This window comes from Falco punctatus (genome assembly GCF_963210335.1).
Source record: "Falco punctatus genome assembly, chromosome: 7".
Lineage (NCBI taxonomy): Eukaryota > Metazoa > Chordata > Aves > Falconiformes > Falconidae > Falco > Falco punctatus.
Window position 1 is genome coordinate 58294826 of NC_137587.1, and position 20462 is coordinate 58315287.

Consider the following 20462-nt stretch of genomic DNA (forward strand, 5'->3'; position numbering starts at 1 on the left):
GAGGCTGGTACATTAACCAGCACTCCTGGGCTCACAGGCACCAGCAAGTGTGATTACCCTGTGGGAAGTGAAGAATAGCTGGTGTTTTACAGCACGTTCCAGAGAAAAATGAGATTGCGACAAGCTCTGTTTTCAGCGGCGATCAAGAAATACAAGCTCAAGAGCAGAATCCAGCAAAGAGCGGCATTGTCCAAGGAATAGTAGCCATTGTGGGGAAGGGGAGGAGAGAGAAGAAAAATGCCATGCCTTTGTAAATTAAAAAGCTTTTTTTCTCAAGGCTAAAAACAAGATTTCTGTTTAAGATACTGGGAAATCGGCCTCTAATCAGCACAAAGAACAAAGCTCCTTTAAGCACTGGTGAAACCCAGCCTACAGTCTTGAACGCTGCCTAAAAGGAGCCTGTGTTTCTTGCTCACAGCTTGAGTTCCCTGTTGCCTGCAGTGCTCAGAGCCCGGGGAGCTGCCCTAGCTCGCTGCCCACCCACCCGCCCACCGCTGCGCTGGCAAGAGACAGGGAAAAGTCCTTTTGCCCCTCACATGGCTGGTGACATGTGACTGTGTGTGCTGCCAAAGGCCACACCGTACATGTGTTCTCAGGCTACATGGGAATGCCCTTTTGGTGCTGTCGGGAGCTGAAACCTCCCTTCACTATGTTACAAGCCCCCTCGCACCCAGACCCTCCATCACACCCTGTTCACAGCCCCACATGGTCTCTCAACCTCAAATATACTGCATGAAAAACTGATGCGAGCAGTCCCCAGTCATGTCATGTCACAGGGAGCAGGAGCTTTAGCAGGCATAACCACATCAATAGGGCAGCACCGTGACATGGGACCCAGCTACAGCCACCTCCAACACCCCTCTAAGAGAGCTGCAGAAAAGGCAGCAGCCACAGCCTTTGCGGCAGGAGCAAGCAGTGCCAGCCCAGAGCCGCAGGAACCCCCGGACACCCTTGGGAACAACAGAATTTCAGGCTAGGGTTGTGGGATGGCAGCTCTAGCAGGCAGTTAATGCCACCACACCACCCTCTCCTTGCAGCCCAGGGGCCAGGGAAGGCAGACGCTGGGACATGCACATGGTGCTCACTGGTGACAGGAGAGCTCAAGGCAAATTGGGGACCAATTTAGATGAGAGCAGCCAGCTCAGCAGTCTTGCACCAGGAGGGTGTGTGGGCAGCTTGGGGAGCAAAGCTGTTGGCCACCCACAGAGCACATCCAAAAAGCAGTTGCACTCTTGCAGGAGCCCGGAGGAATCTACTATGAGCTTCTTGCAACCAGCACGACAGAGCTCAGCGTTCCTGTTAGAACATGGAGCAAACAGGGGATTTTTTTCCCTTGTATAAATAGCAACAGCAGAGTTAATTCACGCTAAGGTGCACCGAGCTCATCTGCCTTCCTTCCTTCCTCATTGATACGCCTGGCCGACGCTGGCAGAAATCAGCAAAGTGTTACAGAATGACAGGAAAACCCCGTAACCTGCAACCTGGTGGCAGGCACCTTTGGGATGCCCTGAAGGACACTTACTTGCACTAGTGAAAGTCATGCACAGCCACTGTTTCATTTCAGTTGAGAAAATTTTATTTTCCCACATACTGAATCATCCTCGCTGTTTTATCTCCTATAGGTACCTTTCCCTTGTTCTGCATGAGTTACAACCTGGTGTATTTGACAACTGCAGCCCACCTCCTAATTTTCAGGTGTATCAGAAGGGTTTCGCAAGGACCAAAGACACGGAACCGAGAGCTAACGGGTTTGAGGAGGACAAAGGCAAGGCCTTGGGTACAGAAGCAGTGGGAGATTAGACTATCACCACTTTTCTCCCATTCAAGCTCTGAAGGATCCAACAGAGCCAATCCCAGAAAATATGTCCTAGGGTGACTGACAGACAAGTCGCAGTTTTCCTGCTCAGGCACCACGCTGTGTTCTGCTCAGCCCAGTTTAACCATTCACAGCAATATTGTTTTGTCCAAAGCTGCAGCAGCAAGGCAGCAGAGCCACACAGGGCTGATGCAACAGAAGGCAGCATTGCTCTGCCTGGGTGCAGGGCACACCCCTGCAGCTGAGCACCAGTGGGAGGACCCAGCGTCGAATGCAACAGGGCTTAGGTGGATGTACTTCACGCCTGTCCTTTTCACCGCTGCTTTGCCTGGCGGCACCCTCACCTCCTCTTTCAAACACTGCTGGGCTTTGCCTTTTCCACCAGGAGAGCCCTGCAGCATGGGGGAAGAGCAACAAGCTGGAGACTCCTGTGCAAGGGCCCAAAATTCAGAGCCTGAAGGTTGCTCAACAGCCACCACAGACCCATCAGCGCACCTCTGAGGGAAAGCAGTCAAAGATAATCTCACATGTCCCAGGCTATTGACAGCACTTGAGATGAGAGCTGAGCACCGGAGGAGAGCACGGTGTGGGGGACCCATGCCACAGCTGTCCTTTCTGCAAGGCGGCTGATGCCAGCCTCTGCAGGCTCAGCAAGGATGTACCGAACACATCAGAGCTGCCGCAAGCTCTCAGAAAACAATGTACTGCCCTAACCACTGCTTTCTGAAAGAAGATCTGCACGCTAAGAGCCCAAAGATCTGTTCAGCAGTACTTGCTGGCCTGACTCAGCCCTGTTAGCAGGGAGGCCAAGTGGCCAAGAGCAAAACTCAGCATCATCTGATGGCTGCTGTATCACAAGGTGCTGAAAGCAACAGCAGATTAAGCATCTAGTGCCTGGCTCTGGCTTTGAGCACAGCCCTGCAGCAGGAGGGGTACAAAGACAAATTTCAGCCTCAAGCAGCCTCAGGCTTCATCTCTGCAGAATAACCCAGCACATCAAAGAAGTTTCAGCATCAGCACTGCAAACTTACTGTCAAGCTCACAAGCTGGAAGCAGTCATGCTTCAGCAGCATCACAGGCCTTGGTATCTATGCAGTAGCAGGCAGGGAACCTCCTTTCCTGCAATTCAGCTTAAAGCTGTATTTTTGTAGGGCAATCCAAAGCATATATTTGAAAAGAATAAATCCCACAACATGGTTGGACTCCTCCCAGTATCTCCTTAGCTGCACAGAGAAGACCTGAGGAAACACTGAAGGACATACCCTCACCCAGCATCTCCCGCTTCATCCTTAGATGGTTGCTTTTAACATGGCTGCAGTAAATCAGGAAGGAAACCTTGACATCGGGGCATTTCCGATTGTTTTATTTTTGCTAACTTGCTCTCTTCCTCTACAGTCAATAAACCTCCCCAAGGAAAGCTTTGCAAGACCTTTTTCCAGTTCTTGCTACCCATGGTTTCTTCTGCCAAACATCCTTGCCTTTCCAATGCTCACCTACTCCAGCCGGTCGATGGCAGAGAGGGCACTTACCTTCCCAACTGCAGCTGGCAAATCCCCAGGAGTCTGAAACAAAACTGTCAGGGGCAGAACCCATCTGAAAATACCTTGCAAGAAGGGCATTACGAGGAGTTCAATGCTCTAAATAACATTTAGGGTTTGTTTTTTTTCCTGAAAGATGTCGCCCAACAGGAGAACTTGTGCAATTTTATTTGAAACTGCTGTCCTGGTTTCAGCTGGGAGAGGGTCCATTTCCTTCTTAGCAGCTGGTGCAGTGCTGCGTTTTGGACCTGGTGTAAGAACGATGTTGATAGCACACTGATGTTTTCTTTAGTTGTTGCTTTGTAATGTTTGCATCGAGTCAAGGACTTCTCAGTTTCTCAGACCCTGTGAGCGGGAGGGCTGGAGGGGCACAGGACACGGGAGACCAGGAGGGAGCAGAGCCAGGACAGCTAACCTGAACTAGCGAATGGGACATTCCGTACCGTAAGACATCACAGTGAGTATATAAAAGCTGGGGAAAGAAGGGGAAACATTGGGCATTATGGTGTTAGCATTACTTGGGAAGACAACGTGTGATGGAGCCCTGCTCTCCTGCAGATGGCCCAACACCTGCCTGCCACTGGGAAGCGCTGAATGAATTCCTTGTTTTGCTTTTTGCTTTGCTTGCGGGTTTTGCTTTACCTGTCAAACCGCCTTTACCTCAACCCATGGGTTTTCTCACAGTTACTCTTCCAATCCTCTCCCCCACCCCTGTGGGGGCAGTGAGCGAGCGGCTGCGTGGGGCTGGGTTACACCATGACAGCTGTACAACACACCCCCCCCCCCCCCGCCAGGTTCAGAGCGACGATGTTTATCATTGCTTTACCACGCTGCAAGGAATGAATAACCTGCTATGTAGGCACGAAGCCTTCCAGAAGCCCAAAGTTGTTTTAAATTTAGTGTGCACACAGAGAAACTTGCCTTATAAACACAGAGCGAAGCGCCGCCTGCGCGCACAGTGCTGCTGCGGCCTCCACAGCCTCCAGGGAAGCCGAGCACAAACAGCTGCCACGCAGGTTAACTGTAGGAAACACGGATTACTCCGTGCTCCCTCTCCCATTTCCTTTTGTATAATGGCAACTCTGTTATCAGTGCTACGCGATTACTAAACTCTTCTTTACTCATTAAAGTACTATCCTTGGAAAACACCATGAGCGCGCACTGGGCGGTGTAGATAGCATCCAGATGGACACCCACACACATCCGCCTCACAAGAGCGCGCTCACCAAGCATCAGTGGAAAACTGTAATTTAACAGCTACGGGCGTACCAGGGGCTCGTAGCTGTTGCCAAGAAGTAGATTCCAGCTTATGAGTTAGCACAGTACAAAATGCAGGGAAACCTAAAAGACCCCAAAGGTAAACAGTCTGCAGCTGCACCATTTCCTTCAGGCCTTTTTAAAAGCACTATTGGACCGGAAAAAAAAATGTATTAAGAAACTCCCTAATTTTATACACAGTAATCCTAAAAAAATCTAAAAGCCAATCCGAAGAGCAATCTCTCATTTCACAACTAGTGCACTTTGACTGGGGTCTTCCTGCACATTACAGACAGGCAGATTTGTGAGCATCCAGCCCTGCCTGCACAGGCCTGGTGCCCCGAGGGCCACGTCAGTGCTGCCTGCAGGAACTCCAACACAGCAAGGGCAGGAGTAAGTTTTTCCTTGGGGTAGTTCTTCTGTGTGCACAGCAATGCAAAAAAAAAAAAAAAAGCAAATAAACCATTTAAAAAAATCACAGTAGAGGCAAGGAGCTTTCCTCAAAGGCACTGCAAAATGGTTAGTGTTTTTTACTTGGTGAAGAAATGGGGAGGGAGAAGAAAATTCAGTTTGTAAGGCTTTGGGGGGAATTAATTTTCTTATCATTTCAGTAGCACAACAACTCACATAGGTGGCACCTCCTTTTTTTTGTACTTCCCAAAACTCTTACCAGGTTGAGAAGACTCAGGCAAAACCCAGATGTGAGGAGTAATTTTGACAGCAAGCGACAGCACCTACCAAGTACAGTTTGTAACAGAAGCACTTTTAACAGAAGGCAAGTGCAATAGCAGAATTGAAATATGAAGTTAAGGCAAATAAATGAAAAATTCAAAGTTACAGGATGAAGCTGTATCCTTTTTGAATTGCTACAAATATTCTCACATGTGGGAGTTGCAAAAGCAGTTAATAACACAGTTAATGACACTTACTAGAGCTGCGGAAGCGTGAGCAGTTACCAGTGAGTCACTGGAGAACAGGGGACATGCTGAGAACTTAATGTTATTTTCCAAAGGTGACTTCATGCACCAGTATAACAATAAAGGCACATCAACTTAAATTCTCATACATTAGCAGCATGCAAGAAATCCTGGTTTTCAGAGGTACCTGTGGTTATTCTTGCTCATTTGGTCTTCAGTCAAATGTTATTTCCAACTCAATATCCTGGACCTAGCTGTCATGCTCCATCTCAATGATGATGAGGCAAATACTATATAGAAAAACCTACTGTTCTTCAGACAACATGGCACCTGGACTCCATAACATGAAACGCACTCTACTAATCCTGTTTTTCTCTCCAGTGCCTCTGCCAGGGACCATTCAGCCTAGGTGCTGGAGGGGCCCAGCTCCCTGAGCTGGCTGTCCGCCCCAAGCTGGGGCCCAGGGCACCAGCAGCCCCAGGTGAGGGGCCACCACATGGCTTCTCCACCCCGCGGCCAAGTACGCGGTAACACGGACCTTCTCCATTTCCCACAGTGCCAGGGCAGTGCCCTCAAACACAGAGTTGGGAACAATCACTGTAAAAGCCATAAACTTCTACAATCATTTTTATTAGTTATGGAAGAATCCCCACTAGTATTTACATAGTGCAAAAAAGCTGTTATTACTCCAAAAAGTACGGTAGACAGAACAATTATCCTTCATACAGCAAAAAAGAAATGGAACAAACCCCTTCATATTGTATCTCATAATGACTTTTCTACTGCTTTAACCTAAATATTACTATAATTTTTAAGACATTAAAGATTAAACAGCTTTCCTTATTAGAATCTATTTAAAAGTAAAATACACGAACGATTTATGAACATTTAGAAGGTGGGCTGTGCCAACTGGGTTTCTACTTTCAGCGTTATCATTCATTGGCGAGGAAGTTTCGGGTTAGACATTCTCACGTCTCCTTGCGTGTGGCAGGGCGGGTAGAAAACCCACATGACTTGTTTCTATGGCTTGCTTCTGCTGGTTTTTGTTTTGTTAACAAATTGTCACGTCTTATTTTTAAATGGCTAACATTGAAATTAACTCAATTTCATTAGTTGGCACAACTTCACAGGAAATACTTAATGACAGTTTCAGCAAACAGCAGCTTTTCAAACGGTAATACTTTTTTACATACGTATTTAAAGTAACATCATTAAAATGTAAGCTTGTGTTAAAGAACCGGACAGAATCACATTGTGTAAGCTCCCACCCACCTAAATGAGTATAAAGACACCTCTTATCTTTACCAGAACACCACCAACAAGTGCATTACTGAACATTTTCTATAACGAACTTATAAAACACAGGTCAAAACCCTCTGTCACTGTTTAGCTCCAATCCTGCAACTACCTGCACACAACTTAAGCAGATGAAGCAGGCCACCAATTTAAGCCAGTGGAACTAACGCTCTTAAGCATGTGTTAAGCAGGATCAGGTCCCTAACCTTACTTGGACATTGTTACTTGGTCCAACTAAGGACAGAAGTTCTTCAGAATTTTTCCCTTTTATGTATTTGTAATCCCATGTTTTATTATTACTTCGACAGATACACTTAAAGTATTTCTATAAATAGGTTGTATACATAGCCACCTCTATCAGTTTTAAAGATCCCTACCCCTACCACAGATACATCATTTTTGATTTTACCAGATAAATTAAGTGGTGAAGTAATTTCTATAAAGAATGTCTTAGGAAAAGTAGATTTGTTTTCCGAATAATCATTTTCACAACAAAAATATCTATACACCTATAACTACAGAAACACCTTTTCTTGGGGACAGTAACAACCTGTATAATAAACTGCATACTTTTACACTGAAATAGAAATTCAACTACTTTTTAAAAAAAATCATCGTATTGTAAAACATTTGTATGCTTTCTTTTTAAATTCTGGTGATAACAGAATCAAAATTACCACAGTGAGATACTCTCCTTAAGTGCTTCAAGTGGCAAGGAACTTCCCTAATTTTAGATGCAAATGGATCACTCCCAAAGGAATTGCAATTTCATTCTCAAAGTTATTGCTCATTCCTGGCTTATCAAAAAGGAAGCACTAAAACCAGTTGCCTTTACCCGGTTTCAGTTTGCTCCTCTCAGGGTGATCTGCCACATTTCAAGAAGAGACTAGTTCCTTATTTGCTGGCAAATTCAGAGATATTAGAAGTGCTATATCACCTTCAAGAACTCTATTAAACCTGTAGCAAAACTGCAGTTAAATAGTGGGCTGAATATTACAAGACTTATTTGATATAAAGATCAGAAAACTTTAAAATGACAGTCCAAGTTCAGAAAAGACATATAAAAAGATGCGCCTTTGATGTTAAATACTTCAAGATCAAAAGTTATTTGAATCACTGGCACTGAAAAATCAAAAGGAAAAGTTACAAACACCCTTGGTTTTGATGTTTTGGTTAAGTTTTGCCCTCAGTGTATACACTGATCTCCGCTGGTATCGAGACACATGCTTACACATCCAAGGGCAAGTTTTGCTTGTCAGCAGTTCAAACACCTATCATTTCCTAAAGCAAGAACTTTTCCAAAACATACAGACAGTAGAAATCTGCCATATGTACAGTAAAAGGTTTAACATTCAGGAGGCATCATTCCTTAGTCTTTGTTTTCCTATGAAATGCCTGTTCTAACGTCTAGGAATATTACATTAAGGAACTACGAACGTGACAGAACAGCCAGTTGTCCTAGCAGCTCTCTATACTGCTTATCTACATAGCATTTGCTATGCCTAGACCTATCAAAGCATTATTTACATAATACATACAGTTTCTGTTATTCTCATTAGCATCCAAAAAACCCAGGGGTAGATGATTCCTAAACCTGGAGTCTCATTTTCCCAGTGCAACTTAAAACGCCAGCATCACTAGTACTATAAGCGTTGGTCCCGTATTAGTAAGCGTGGACTGAACACCTAAGCTACTCATTTCTTGTGTTTTTCAGCCTATCCGGAGGATTGTTATGCATTTTGATACAAGTGAGCAAGAAAAATGAAGTGGAATTAAAAGAAACATACATTTGCTGTAAAAGTGTTATTCATGCGAGTTACTCTTTGGCTACTCCTGTAGTGAAGCTCCTGCTGCTGGCAGTTTCAGTACATCCCTTGCCAACATAAGAGAAAGATGGAAAACAGACTCCTTACATGCACTGTTTAGACACATACTCAGTCTTCAATCTGAAGTGAATTCATCATCAGTTAATGGATTTTGCTTACAATACTCAGAACAAAATATGGCACAATTCTCTAGCAACATGTACGTTTCAGGGAGGGCATATTGTTGTTTCTTTTATCTCCAAACCACTGAAATACCTCCCCATATTACAGGGCACTTCCTCCTTTCCTGGAATAACTATTTCCTTTTCTGCTCTAGAGGTCAACTCCTAAAGCTGCTACAACTTTGAGAACAGACAAAAAGAGGTCACATTGAGGAAGAATTGTAAAGATACATCCTGAACTCAACACGAGGGTGGCCAGCATCAAAGCATGCAGAGGAACATGTAGATACGCCGAGCCACCACATCATTCAGACTTGCTGTTAGAAAGGATTATTCTTGCTTTCTGCAGTGTTATGTAGATTACAATATGCAAAACAGCATTCCTGAGGTAAGTGACAGGAGAAAGAGGAAGTTATCAGTTTACTAGAAGCCCTGGATAGGGACTATAGTTAATGATTGACTGAGTGTGGTTTGGCAGACAGCAACTGTGGACAGAATAGGGAATTTGTTCTCTTTCCTGTTTGGTTTTTTTTTTTTTTTTTAAAATGCAATTTTTCCACCTTGTAAAAAATACCCCAAAACATTAATTATATCCTTCCGGTTTAAAGTTTTTCTGCAATCCAAGTTGTTATAGCTTATTGTAACCATGTCAACTATCAGCAGCTTTGTAACGATGCATTCACTAAGACCAGCTAAAAAACCGCATCTACCTTACCATTAGGAACCACGCATAGATTTCTCTACTACTTACTTTCCACTAAGACTGAAAGTGGGGTTTTCTAGCTTTTCTTTGAGGAGAACCAAAATTTTACTTTTATTTCTAGACAGAACTAGAAAATCATGGCCAAATACACTGACGTGCCTGGCATAACACCCTAACACCCATGTAAAGTGTTGGTAATTTGTTAGTCTTAATCTAGGTTATCTGTTTGAAAATGAGCTGAACAGTCACATCTTACAAAAGAATTTTGCTTAAAACTGGTCAGTTACAAGATGCTTCCTTTCACAAAAAATCAAATGAACACTTACTGACAAGTTTTCCACACAGTTTCTAGTCTGGGAAATAGATAGTGAATAAAAGCTAAGCTAGTCTTTAAATCAAAGAAGTAACAGACAGCTACAAAAATATTGTTGTGAATTAAATACACACATTAAATGTTTACCAGTGCAAAATGTTGAGATGAAGCGTATGAAATAATGGCTGCAACCTTTACAACAGTTAGTTTTAATAGAATTTCTAGAAAGTTCCTGAGTTCCTGCTTAATTTTTACGGCATATAGATGGACTCCGTGTGTTCTTTATTCAAAGAACTACAGATGGTGGGTTTATGTTGAGTGTTACTTGCGTGCTTATCGTTTGTCCATTCCTCACCATCAGTGACTGGATCAGCCTGTTCCGAAGTCTCTGTTTCTTCCTCTTCACTTTGTTCTGCATTGTCTTCTTCAGCACCACTAAGGGTCTTCCCAAGCTGAAGAGTCTCCATAGTTCTCTGGGTCTCTGAAACCCAAGATTCAATTCTGCTATTAAGCTGAACCTCTACAGAAATGGGTTCGTGGGCATAATCCTCATCATCATCATCTTCCTCCTCCTCCTCCTCTTCTAGCATCCCTGGTACGAGAGTACTGGTAGTACTGGTCATGGAGGAATTCAAAAGATCTCGGCAGCTGCCATCCAGTGAGCCTGTTTCTGTACTCTGCTGTGAGGCCCATTCCAGATTGTCATCTGGTTTTGCCTCATCTTTGTCACCTGGTGTGGATTTTCCATGATTTGTTGTTGAGGTAGTACCAGTTGTAGCCAGAGGTGGTTGTTTATTAAGAGTGGCTTTTTCAATTTGACCATTACCAGCTTTTTCTGATACTGCAGTCTTACACGAGGATTCTCTCTCATTTTCAGAAGTTTCTAACCCATCAGATGTTTCCACCATATTTCTCCAGTTTGTTTCTACAAGTTTCAAAAGAAGTTTAAGCAGGAAACATTAATTCTTTCCATATAAAAAAAATATTTTCCTGAACATCCTAGAATTGTTTAAATAGCAACAGGAACTAATAACTTTAATACTATTCAATCCTTGCTAGAAAGATTTTCATCAGAAAAATGGGGGGAAGAAGAGAGAGATAACAGGAAGAGCTGTGAATAACTTTGGTTTTTACAGTATCCTAAACCAGACATTACAGAAGTTGAAAGTTTGCACACAGTTCCCTGTGGAAGTACCAAATGTAACAGTGAGTGTAATCAAAGAGTTACTCTCAAGTATAAATTACATACTGTGGCAATTCTCTGCTTTAAGTCATCTGCTAAAGGTTTTTTTTGAAAAACATTTGATAAACGAAGTGTAAGACACCACAGAAGCAGTAACTAAACCCAAGAAAGTATTCTTAATTCATCGTAAGACAAGAAAAAAGTCTTAACTTCAAACAAGCACTCTCCCTTTTATCCTCTCTGTCATCTAGCCTTAACAAATAAATTTGCCTTCTGTTCACACTAGAAGCATTCACTGCCGTCTCAAGTTTCAGAATTTAGGCTGCATGTCCTATCTTCAGAGACCTCAATAGTTTAGTTCCTACCCTCTGTCATTAGTTCTTCCTCAACCATACAATCAGTTCAGTGTTTGGTACCAGTTCTGTACCGTTTAGTAAAACTGGAGAAGCCACCCCCACTAATGTGAATTAGGTAACTGTAACACTTCTGAGGATTAGAAATTAAAATTATTGTTCATGATGTAGTTCAGGGAAAAGAGTGACTTACAAAACTACCTGAAGACACACCTATTTTCTCTTACCCCTGAAAGTTGTAGAATACTGTAAACTGTGATGAAATTTTACAATTTTAGCTATGTTTTGCAATAAGAAGCATTTGGGAAGTTTCAGCTTCCAGTTAAAAAGTGAGTTTTAAACACACTTACCATATTCTTTCTCGTTCACTTCAGATATGGGTTCAGAAATAACGCTACAGAATGAGATAGCACTTGCTGCAGAGGGGTTACGAGAATGACCCATATGATGGGGTGCTTTCTTGACATTCTTCAAAGCTTCTTCTGCCTGTTCCTGTTCCATTGCAGCCACCATATCTCTGTATGCTTTTCTGGCCTCTTCAGTCAGTGATACCAGCTTATTAAATAGGTCCTAAGTATGAAGGCAGTTTTTATGATCAGTAGTTCTCACTAATAATTTCCACTTTACATTACTCTTTTTAGTCAAAGGTATGCCACATAATGAGCTTTAAGCTTATTAACACCAAATACCTTTACTTCAAGTAAAAAGTAGTTCTTCTCTATATTAAGTAAAAATAAAGACACCGCTCCATGTTTACACAACTCTGAGAAATGTACTTAAAGATAATGTTTTTTGTATACTCTTAAGCCTTCCTGAGAATTACAGATTGCTTTTAAGTCTATTTGAAAGCTACAGAGATGTTGCAACCGAAGGGTTTCAACCTAGTTTCTCAGTTCTGTCACCACTAACTTTCAAAGAAAAATACACTATAATATAGACCAGGTCAGGGCCATTATCAAATGCGTATTAGCTGGGTGTGTGCTCCACGCCAAACAAGGAACATAATTGTTTACTCCAGCCATTTATGTGAGGGGACTTACTCACCTCAGCACCTGAGTAGTTGAAGATACCCACGACACTAACAGGAACCAGCTTGTTCACACAACGACCAAGAGCTTTACGGCCAAGAGCAAAGACAAAAGGAATTTCTTGTTCCCGTGCCATGGCTATTACATTGTATAGAGCCTCATCTAGTCCACCTTGAAGAAACCAATTTCAAACAGATATCTAGTCAGTAAAAGTCCAAAAAAGTGCAATACACCTATCCCATTTTAACTGCAATTAGTCAGTAAAACTTCAACATACATAATCACCAGCTACTTTGTCCTACAGGATAACAAACTATACATTTCAAGTATAGTGACGGAGTATAGATCAAGGTGATATTCTTTATTAGTCTTGCACACAAATTAAACCAGATTTTTTCACAGCTCTTTTCTTAATCAGAGCTTTGGTCTTCTCATATCTCAGGAAACGTCTGTTTACATTTCTGGTTGTGGCAAAATGTGTCGGTTAGCTAACCAACCAATTCATGGCCCTCTTAAGGAATCCTCCTTAAGGGGACCCAGAGCTCAGGACTCTAGGTGTATCAAAGACCGAATGGAATACAATTGAAGTCTATTCTATGTGTCATAATATCTATTTTTCTTTAAGCTTTTCTCCCCTCGTGAGTTTCTTCCAGAATCAACTGTGTGACTGCCACTCCACATTCATTCTCTCCTACTCCATTCTGGAATTGTTACACATAGTAACAAAAAGTGCTTCTAACCTTGCTAACCAGCACAAGAAAACTGTAACCAGTTAAGTGCACCACTTGTTTTTACCATTTATACCTTTTGACTGGATTTTTTCACAGTTGGGAGATATGATTACACACTTTATCTTGTTTAGCTTCATATGCTTTGTAACCTCACGCAACCCCATAACAAGTCTCCTCCTTGCTTTAGCTCTCATGGGATCCTTTTGATAAATCCGTTCCTGGAAGCTGACAAGCTCTTGCAACAGGAGAGTCACACATTCATCTATTTCTTTACTTAGAACTTGGTTACAGTATCTGTCAATTGAAAAAACATCAAATATTAGCATAAAACATCAATACTATTTCACCAAGCCTTTTTTCTTACCAAATAAAGATAATTTTACTTCTGCAGAATAGTTATTAAAGTTATAGAAAGGATTTCAAAATCAGACTGTACACTAAGTTAAAAATAAATCCTGAAAACATTTATATTTCCAGTAATATCCCTTACTTCAAGAAGTCAGTCAAAAAGAATATTAAAATACCAAAAGAATACTCCAATAGGTGCCACAAGCAACTACTCTTCCCCTTAATTTGGTACTCTATAAAAGATACATTAATAAAAAAGCAGCAATGTATTAAGACTGACTATTACAGTACTTTAAGCATTCGTAAGTATTCCTTCCCTTCCCATCCAAAGCGTATATAGCCCTCCTTTAAAATAATTATTTTTTAGAGAATACTTCCACCCAGCTTATTTGTTGCAGTTCAAAGCACGTGCCTGTACGTATATACTTACACACACACAGAACAACCTGTCTATGGCAAAAAGTAGTACTTGCAGGAACTTCTGTTGATAGAAGGGTGGATTATGTTCACTAAGCTCCTTTTAAGTCTACTAAACCTACCCACACTTCAAAAATGAAGGTGACTGAAATGCAAGCCTTGAGTCTATATCAATAATGCAAAACTCTTACTCTCTGAATCTCTTGCTGTGAATTTTGGTTATCGCAGAAGATGCCATTGGACTGCCTATTCCAGAACTCGCAGGTGAACCTTGTGAAACCGGGGTCATGCAGTACGGAGAATTCTGACTTGCTGGTGAAAGTGAAGTATCACTAGGCATACTTAATCCAGTTTCTGAAAGACAATTTTTAAACACTACAAAATACAAATACATTTTCATGTAAAAGAAACATCATCACACTTCTTATGCATTGCTTCCTCTTCCCCGGAGAGACAGCTGAGAGGGGGAGAACACACAACAGGCACACACCCAGTATTCCGCATGGGCTGGATAAACAAGCAATATATTAATAGTTTCTTAAAAATAGCCAAAGCTTAGTTTGGGAAGTGGATAGAACAGAAGGGATAACCTGCCTAAATGCTACAAGTATTTCTCTACTATTTAGAGAGAGGTATTTAACTAACTTCTCCCCCCGCCACCCTCCACATCAGACATTGAATATTCTTTGGCATTTCCTAGTCGCTCAGAGCAGTTGTTGCAAATACAGTCCAGACGTCGCAGTTGATTGACAAGGGTGTTCAAACTGGAAAACCTTACTGAAATTTTTTCAAGTATAGAAGTTGCAAACTGTATGTTCATCATTAAAAAGCATTGTAATCAACATGGCATGGTTGACAGCAGGCTGCATTTTCTCCACATATCAAAAATGCTGTCAACTCTTGACGTGTTGGGAACACCCACTCAAAAGAAAGGAATTAAAAGGCTGTATGGGGATTATGTACTTAGAGCCCATACTGCACTGAGCCTTCCATAGCTGAGACACAGACAAGATTTTATAAGACTGTTCTAATTTCTAGTATTTCATAATATTAAAGTAAGTTAAAAAGAGAAAGACAAAATAATAAAATAAGCAGAGGAGTCCAGTCATGGGGAGGAGGGAAAGGGGACCAGAGATAGAAACTAACCTTCTTGAGAGGTCAGCTCCTGTGACTGATCAGCAGTCAAGTTTATATGAACCTCCTTCTGTTCATCAGACACCAAAAGGCTATGGTCAGCTGATAAACGGCCTTTCTTCTCTTCTCTCTCTTTCAAAATAATCTAGGAACAAAATCAACAGCTATCAGCACCTGAAAAGAAAACATCTCTTTCACTGAACATAACACAAAATAAAGTCAACCAGGTTGTTTTGAACCTTCCTACTCACGCCAGGGTAAAAACCCCTGAAATAATTTCAGTTTCCTCTTTGATCACAAACAGTATTTCATTCCAGCATTTTACAGATGGTATACTCAATACTCTCATACTGGAACAAAAATAGTGCTTTCAACAGTTTACTTTCACAACTTCTTTCTGATACGTAACACTCATTAACAATTCCTCATACCTACCCCTGTAAAAAAACCAAACAAACACCTTATGCAAGAATACTAGTCATCTTTGTGAAGCACCACAACAGATAGAATCCTTTCTATAGAAGAAAGCGCAAAGCACATGGCCACGGATATATTGGTATTACTATGATAAAAAATACCACCACCACAAAACCACTGACAACGAAGAATTTAGAGAACTTTTCTGAACGGGTAGGTGTGAGATTCTCTGACTCCAGTAGATCATGGGCAGTCAAAAAAAATAATAAATTCCAGGTGTGGTGGGGATGAAGCAACTTAGCCAAAGCCAACCTTTGTACACAACACCTTTACCAGATTCTGTCAGTATTATTAAAGTGATCTTGCCAAGAAAAGTGGTGCATAAGTACAGGTGACTTGCATTTTTTTTTTTTTTTAAGTCTTTCACACTTTCTTTTTTAGTGTTAGCTTCTTTGTATCTTACATTCTGATTTCTGTACATATTGTATTCTACGTGTACATACCTACTTCATGTATGCATGTATATAGACATACATACAACCAATTATTTCTAAAATTTACTCAATTATAATTTGTGGATTTACTTCAAGTTCTACACCCATCTCTAAAAAAAAAAAAGTGGGAAAATTTAAGGTTAGCATGCTACACTGCACTACAAATTAGGATTCAATAAGAAAAAGCTATGCAAGCTTTCCCATAGTGTTTATAGTTAAAAAGTCCTTGCAATCTGTACTGATTTGTATCACCGTCAACTAATTAGAGGGGTATAAAAGTTTCATTTCATGCCTGGATCCAAAGGACAAGACATCAGTGTAACAGGAACTAGAGGCCCAAGTTCTCGACTCCCTCACCCTATGCTTATGGCCACTAGTCCTCAAGTAAGAAAAGAGCAGGTTTTATTCTTGAAGTATCAGCGTGGGTCCAGACATTCCAGGGTTGATATGTTTACCTTTTTAAGTGCTGTAGGGCGTTTCAGTTTTGCAATCTCTCTTTCTTTTCCTCTTTTCACTTTTGGGGCAGTTGAGTCCAAAGGATTAAGGCAACCCATAGACGGCTGTCCCTTTGTTAAGGACTTTCTGTTGGCAGATTCTTTGGTATGAAAGGGAGCAGCACTGCCAACTAAATACAGAAAAAGTATTAGCTTCACCAAAATACATGTCAGCTTTATTTCAACAGCGTTTTCAGAATTTCCACTAATGAATTCTTAAAGTACATTTTCCTTCCTTGGAAAAAAGCAGGTCATAATGACAGGAAAAATACGTCATCAGATATTGTTGCTTCCAGATGGTTTTACGCTTTCTTCAACTTAGCCTCATGTTTTAGGAAGCCATGGATTCCAGGGAAGCAATTACTTCAATACTGGTAAGGGATCTCTCTCAAAAGGTTACACGTAGTTTTATTAGCAAGATAATAACAATAAGTTAAGTTGCAAATGTTTATCCAAACATTGATTTCTAGTTGTCAAAGACTTGCTTAGTTGACAGGACAAAACAGATGAGAGTGCAGCATGTAGCTGAAGTATATCTTCTGTAAGAAAGAATAACACAAATGCGGTCTCCCATGGAAATACAAACTGTTCTTTGCTAAGCTTTGTTTGATATAACCTTGCCAACTTGAAATAATGTTTGAACATGGTCGAAACTCAAAGCAGGTAAATGAAGCAAGACACAAGAAGGAAAATGGTAACTATGTACACAACTATGGCCTCTAGGCTACATACTACTACTCAGGAATGAGATTCATGGGTTACAATAGATAATGACAAAAACGTCAAATCTGTATTCAGCAGCAAGTGTTAAAAACACAAATTTAAACATTGATAAAGAAATAAGAGAACAAAAAAGCTTAATTAAGCCATAGCGTAGATTCATGACAGAACTATAACTTAATATTCTGTGCATGTCTGATCTTATTTTCAAAAGGATACAGTAGAACTACAAGAAGGTACACAGAAAGTAATATGGATTATCAGAAAAGACACAATTCCACAATGGAGTAGCTCAATAGACTAGGACTCTTCAGACTAGAGAAAGAGATGATAGACCTCTAAGTATCATAAAGGAAAAGGGAATGATTGCTCAGTCTCTTTATAATACAAAAGCTGTGAAAGCTAGGAAAATCATGAGTGGGGCAAAACCCCTCTCCCTGACCCCTACCGCCGAAAAACAGAAGAAAGAAAAGCTTCCCCACACAGCGTGTAGTAAGGTTAGAATTCACTGCCATTGGACCTTATGGACAGTAAAAGCATGTGACAAAAGCAATGGGTAGTTTAAGAAACAAATTTGGTTTGGGAAAGCCTTGGATCAGGAAACCTTGAACTATTATCAGTGGAAGTGGGCAGAATATCCTGGGAGAAGCACCTCTCTGTATCAGTCAGAGGTATCCTCTCTAAAATGCTTTCAAAGAAAATTCTTTAATATCTGTAGTAGATGTTTGGTTTGCTCCAGTACAGTTTTTTTCCCACATATCCATTTCAGCACTGAATTACTCTCAAGACATAAATCCTGAGTTTTGAATAGTAGGTTTTTTTAGAGAAGTTTGTCCTCAGTTCTACAAGGACCTTCACCACTGCACACTGCAGCTCAGAAGAAGATAGCACAGGGGAGTTTTTCAAGAAAAGCATTAAGAAAGCCTTCCCAGGTTTTTATTATGTTTATATGGAAAAACTAAAGCTTGGTATTTAAGATGCTCAGATCCATCACATTTATATCCTCACAAAATGCATTTAGCAATAGTCAAGCAGACTAGAAATACCTGTGTATGAGAGGGGCCTGGTGTTGGTGATCTGACGAGCTTTCATTGCTTGCTGCTGCTTTTCAAGAGCTGCTAACATGTCACCCAAGTCCAACTGAACAGGGGTCTTGCTCTTCTTTCCAGCTGCTTTTGATAAAGCCTCCTGTAACATGAGTATCACATGCTGATAAATAAAAAGAAATAGTGCCTGCAAAACATTCTTTACGAAGAGATTCTTGCTATTATAGAATAAAAAGGAGCAACAGCCAACTGATACTCCTCTTTACGAACTACTGGGGGCAGACAGGGAGGGGGCAGGAAGGGATATGGTGTTACACACCTGAAGTTTTTTCTGTTCCATGCTTATCTCTGAATACTCTTGAGCTGTCGCAAGTGCTGCTGCCAAGGCCTTCTTCTTCTGACTTTTTGCACGCTTTGGTACAGAGGTTGTAATGGGAATTGGAGTTTGGACTATATTGATTGGAGAATTCTCTGGTAAGTCATCCAACTAGGATTTTAAATGAAACAAAAACCACCCTACAATTAATGGCCTTTCTCTCAAGACCATAGGAAATGTGGCACTACAGAAACCAAGTGAACCATGGCTTTGGTCATCAGTATGACATCCTAATCAAGTACAGCTACAGCTAGATGAATCAGTAAGTTAATAAATATAATTTCCACATACACAAATGAAATATACATAAGTTTCTAGTTTTATTTCCAATTATGCCTTTAGAAGATTTTCCACTCTGATTGCTAAATAAGGGAATTCTCCACCCTGTAAAGATTTCATATAGGACTTGACCCTCCTGGAAAGCACCCGATTAGATTAAGTAGTCTACATGTATAATTCTGCAACAAAATATTTGAATTAGATCAGGTATTAAAGGAGCATCTTTCCAACAACTGTTTCTTCAGCCCATATAAAGTTTAGTCAATTTTCATTTCAGAATAAACTACAAAAACTAGGTATTTCAAAAAATTGACAGTATTATTACATATTTGCAGATTTGACAAGAAGTATCTGCATCAAAGCATCAGTCTGAATGTGTGCTCTGAGTCTAAAATAACCACAAGAATTTAGTTTAAGTATTAATACAAAGAAAGCCTGATAATCCTCAAAACTAACTGTAATCTCAAAAATCCTATGGCATCTGCTGTTCACCCAAAATTTAACATGCAACTTCAAAAAGTTGAAAACTCATGAAAAACCATCATTGTGATGAAGAAGTTGAGTTACACTCGATGATTCTTATCGGTCCCTTTCAACTTGGGATATTCTATGATATTAAGTGTCTATTGTATGTATCTTACAGTCTCACTGTTAACAATCCAATTAGCACACAAAAATCCAGCCATCTTTTTTAAGATGGTTCTCTGCAACACTTATGTTAATTGGCATCCAAAATTGGTAATGCAGATACAATGTAGTGATTGTGATTTCTTAGGGTAAGTATTGTGGCAGAGTTTCATAAAAAGTTACATAAATCAAGTAGTCTCAAAACAACGTAAAAATGTTTTGCAACAGAAAGTACTTACTACTTTGGGTGCAATCTTTTGCTGGATGTTACTGTTTTTGCTGCTGCCATTGTCACTATTTAGCTCTGGAAATTCATCTTCATCCTAAACACACAAATTAGAAATTAAGAGAATGGAAACAAGTCACATGTCAAGCAATTGAAATGGCTGAAGCTAGAAGAACAAACTGAATCCTGAAGTCCCACATAAGCTAGAAAGGCTTAGAAGTGACAAAACCAGAAAAAGATGAAAAATTAACAAAGCATTTTTGTATCCAAATAACCTTTCTCAAAAAAAGAAATATTTAATAATGTTTTGTACAAGAGAAATCCAATTCCAATTAGGGGAGGAAGAAAGACAAACCACAGAACACAGGAATTTTTATTTGCAAGTGAACAGAAAGAGTTAAGTGAAAGTTGCTGATCTGTAAATCTCAGAGTTCTGAATTCTTACACTTTCCACACCACTCAAATACAAGTCTCTGTACGTACATGATGAAACCATCATATAACTACATTAGCGCACTGTATTGTACACCTCTTCCAGTCAAGATGTTTTGCAACTTCCCCCTGTTGAGAACATCACTTATTCGATGACAATGCAGAAACAGTTTTTATACAACACTACCTCAAAATACAGAGGTTCAGGACTCTGCTCTGTTCTGCTTGTCTGGTTTGTAGTTGGAGGTTTTTCAAGTCGTTTCTGCAAATTCTGCCTTCTTTCTGAAGATGTGCTGTGGTCTCTGCACCTGAAACCGGACTGCAAAATAA

General features: G+C 40.7%; 1 protein-coding gene across 1 annotated transcript in view; it reads right to left on the reverse strand.

Moving 5' to 3' along the window:
* Window positions 1-6137: 6137 nt before the first annotated feature.
* Window positions 6138-20462, reverse strand: part of SECISBP2L (SECIS binding protein 2 like) — a 31270-nt gene continuing 16945 nt past the window's right edge. Inside the window, exons 8-18 of the mRNA XM_080394655.1 lie at window positions 20320-20451; window positions 19714-19797; window positions 18512-18679; window positions 18193-18334; window positions 16388-16557; window positions 15034-15166; window positions 14079-14241; window positions 13196-13416; window positions 12408-12562; window positions 11714-11933; window positions 6138-10752 (exon numbers count right to left, since the gene is read on the reverse strand). Coding sequence (XP_080250781.1) covers window positions 10079-10752; window positions 11714-11933; window positions 12408-12562; window positions 13196-13416; window positions 14079-14241; window positions 15034-15166; window positions 16388-16557; window positions 18193-18334; window positions 18512-18679; window positions 19714-19797; window positions 20320-20451 — 2262 coding nt within the window. The 3' untranslated portion in view covers window positions 6138-10078. The remainder of the gene's footprint in view (window positions 10753-11713; window positions 11934-12407; window positions 12563-13195; window positions 13417-14078; window positions 14242-15033; window positions 15167-16387; window positions 16558-18192; window positions 18335-18511; window positions 18680-19713; window positions 19798-20319; window positions 20452-20462) is intronic.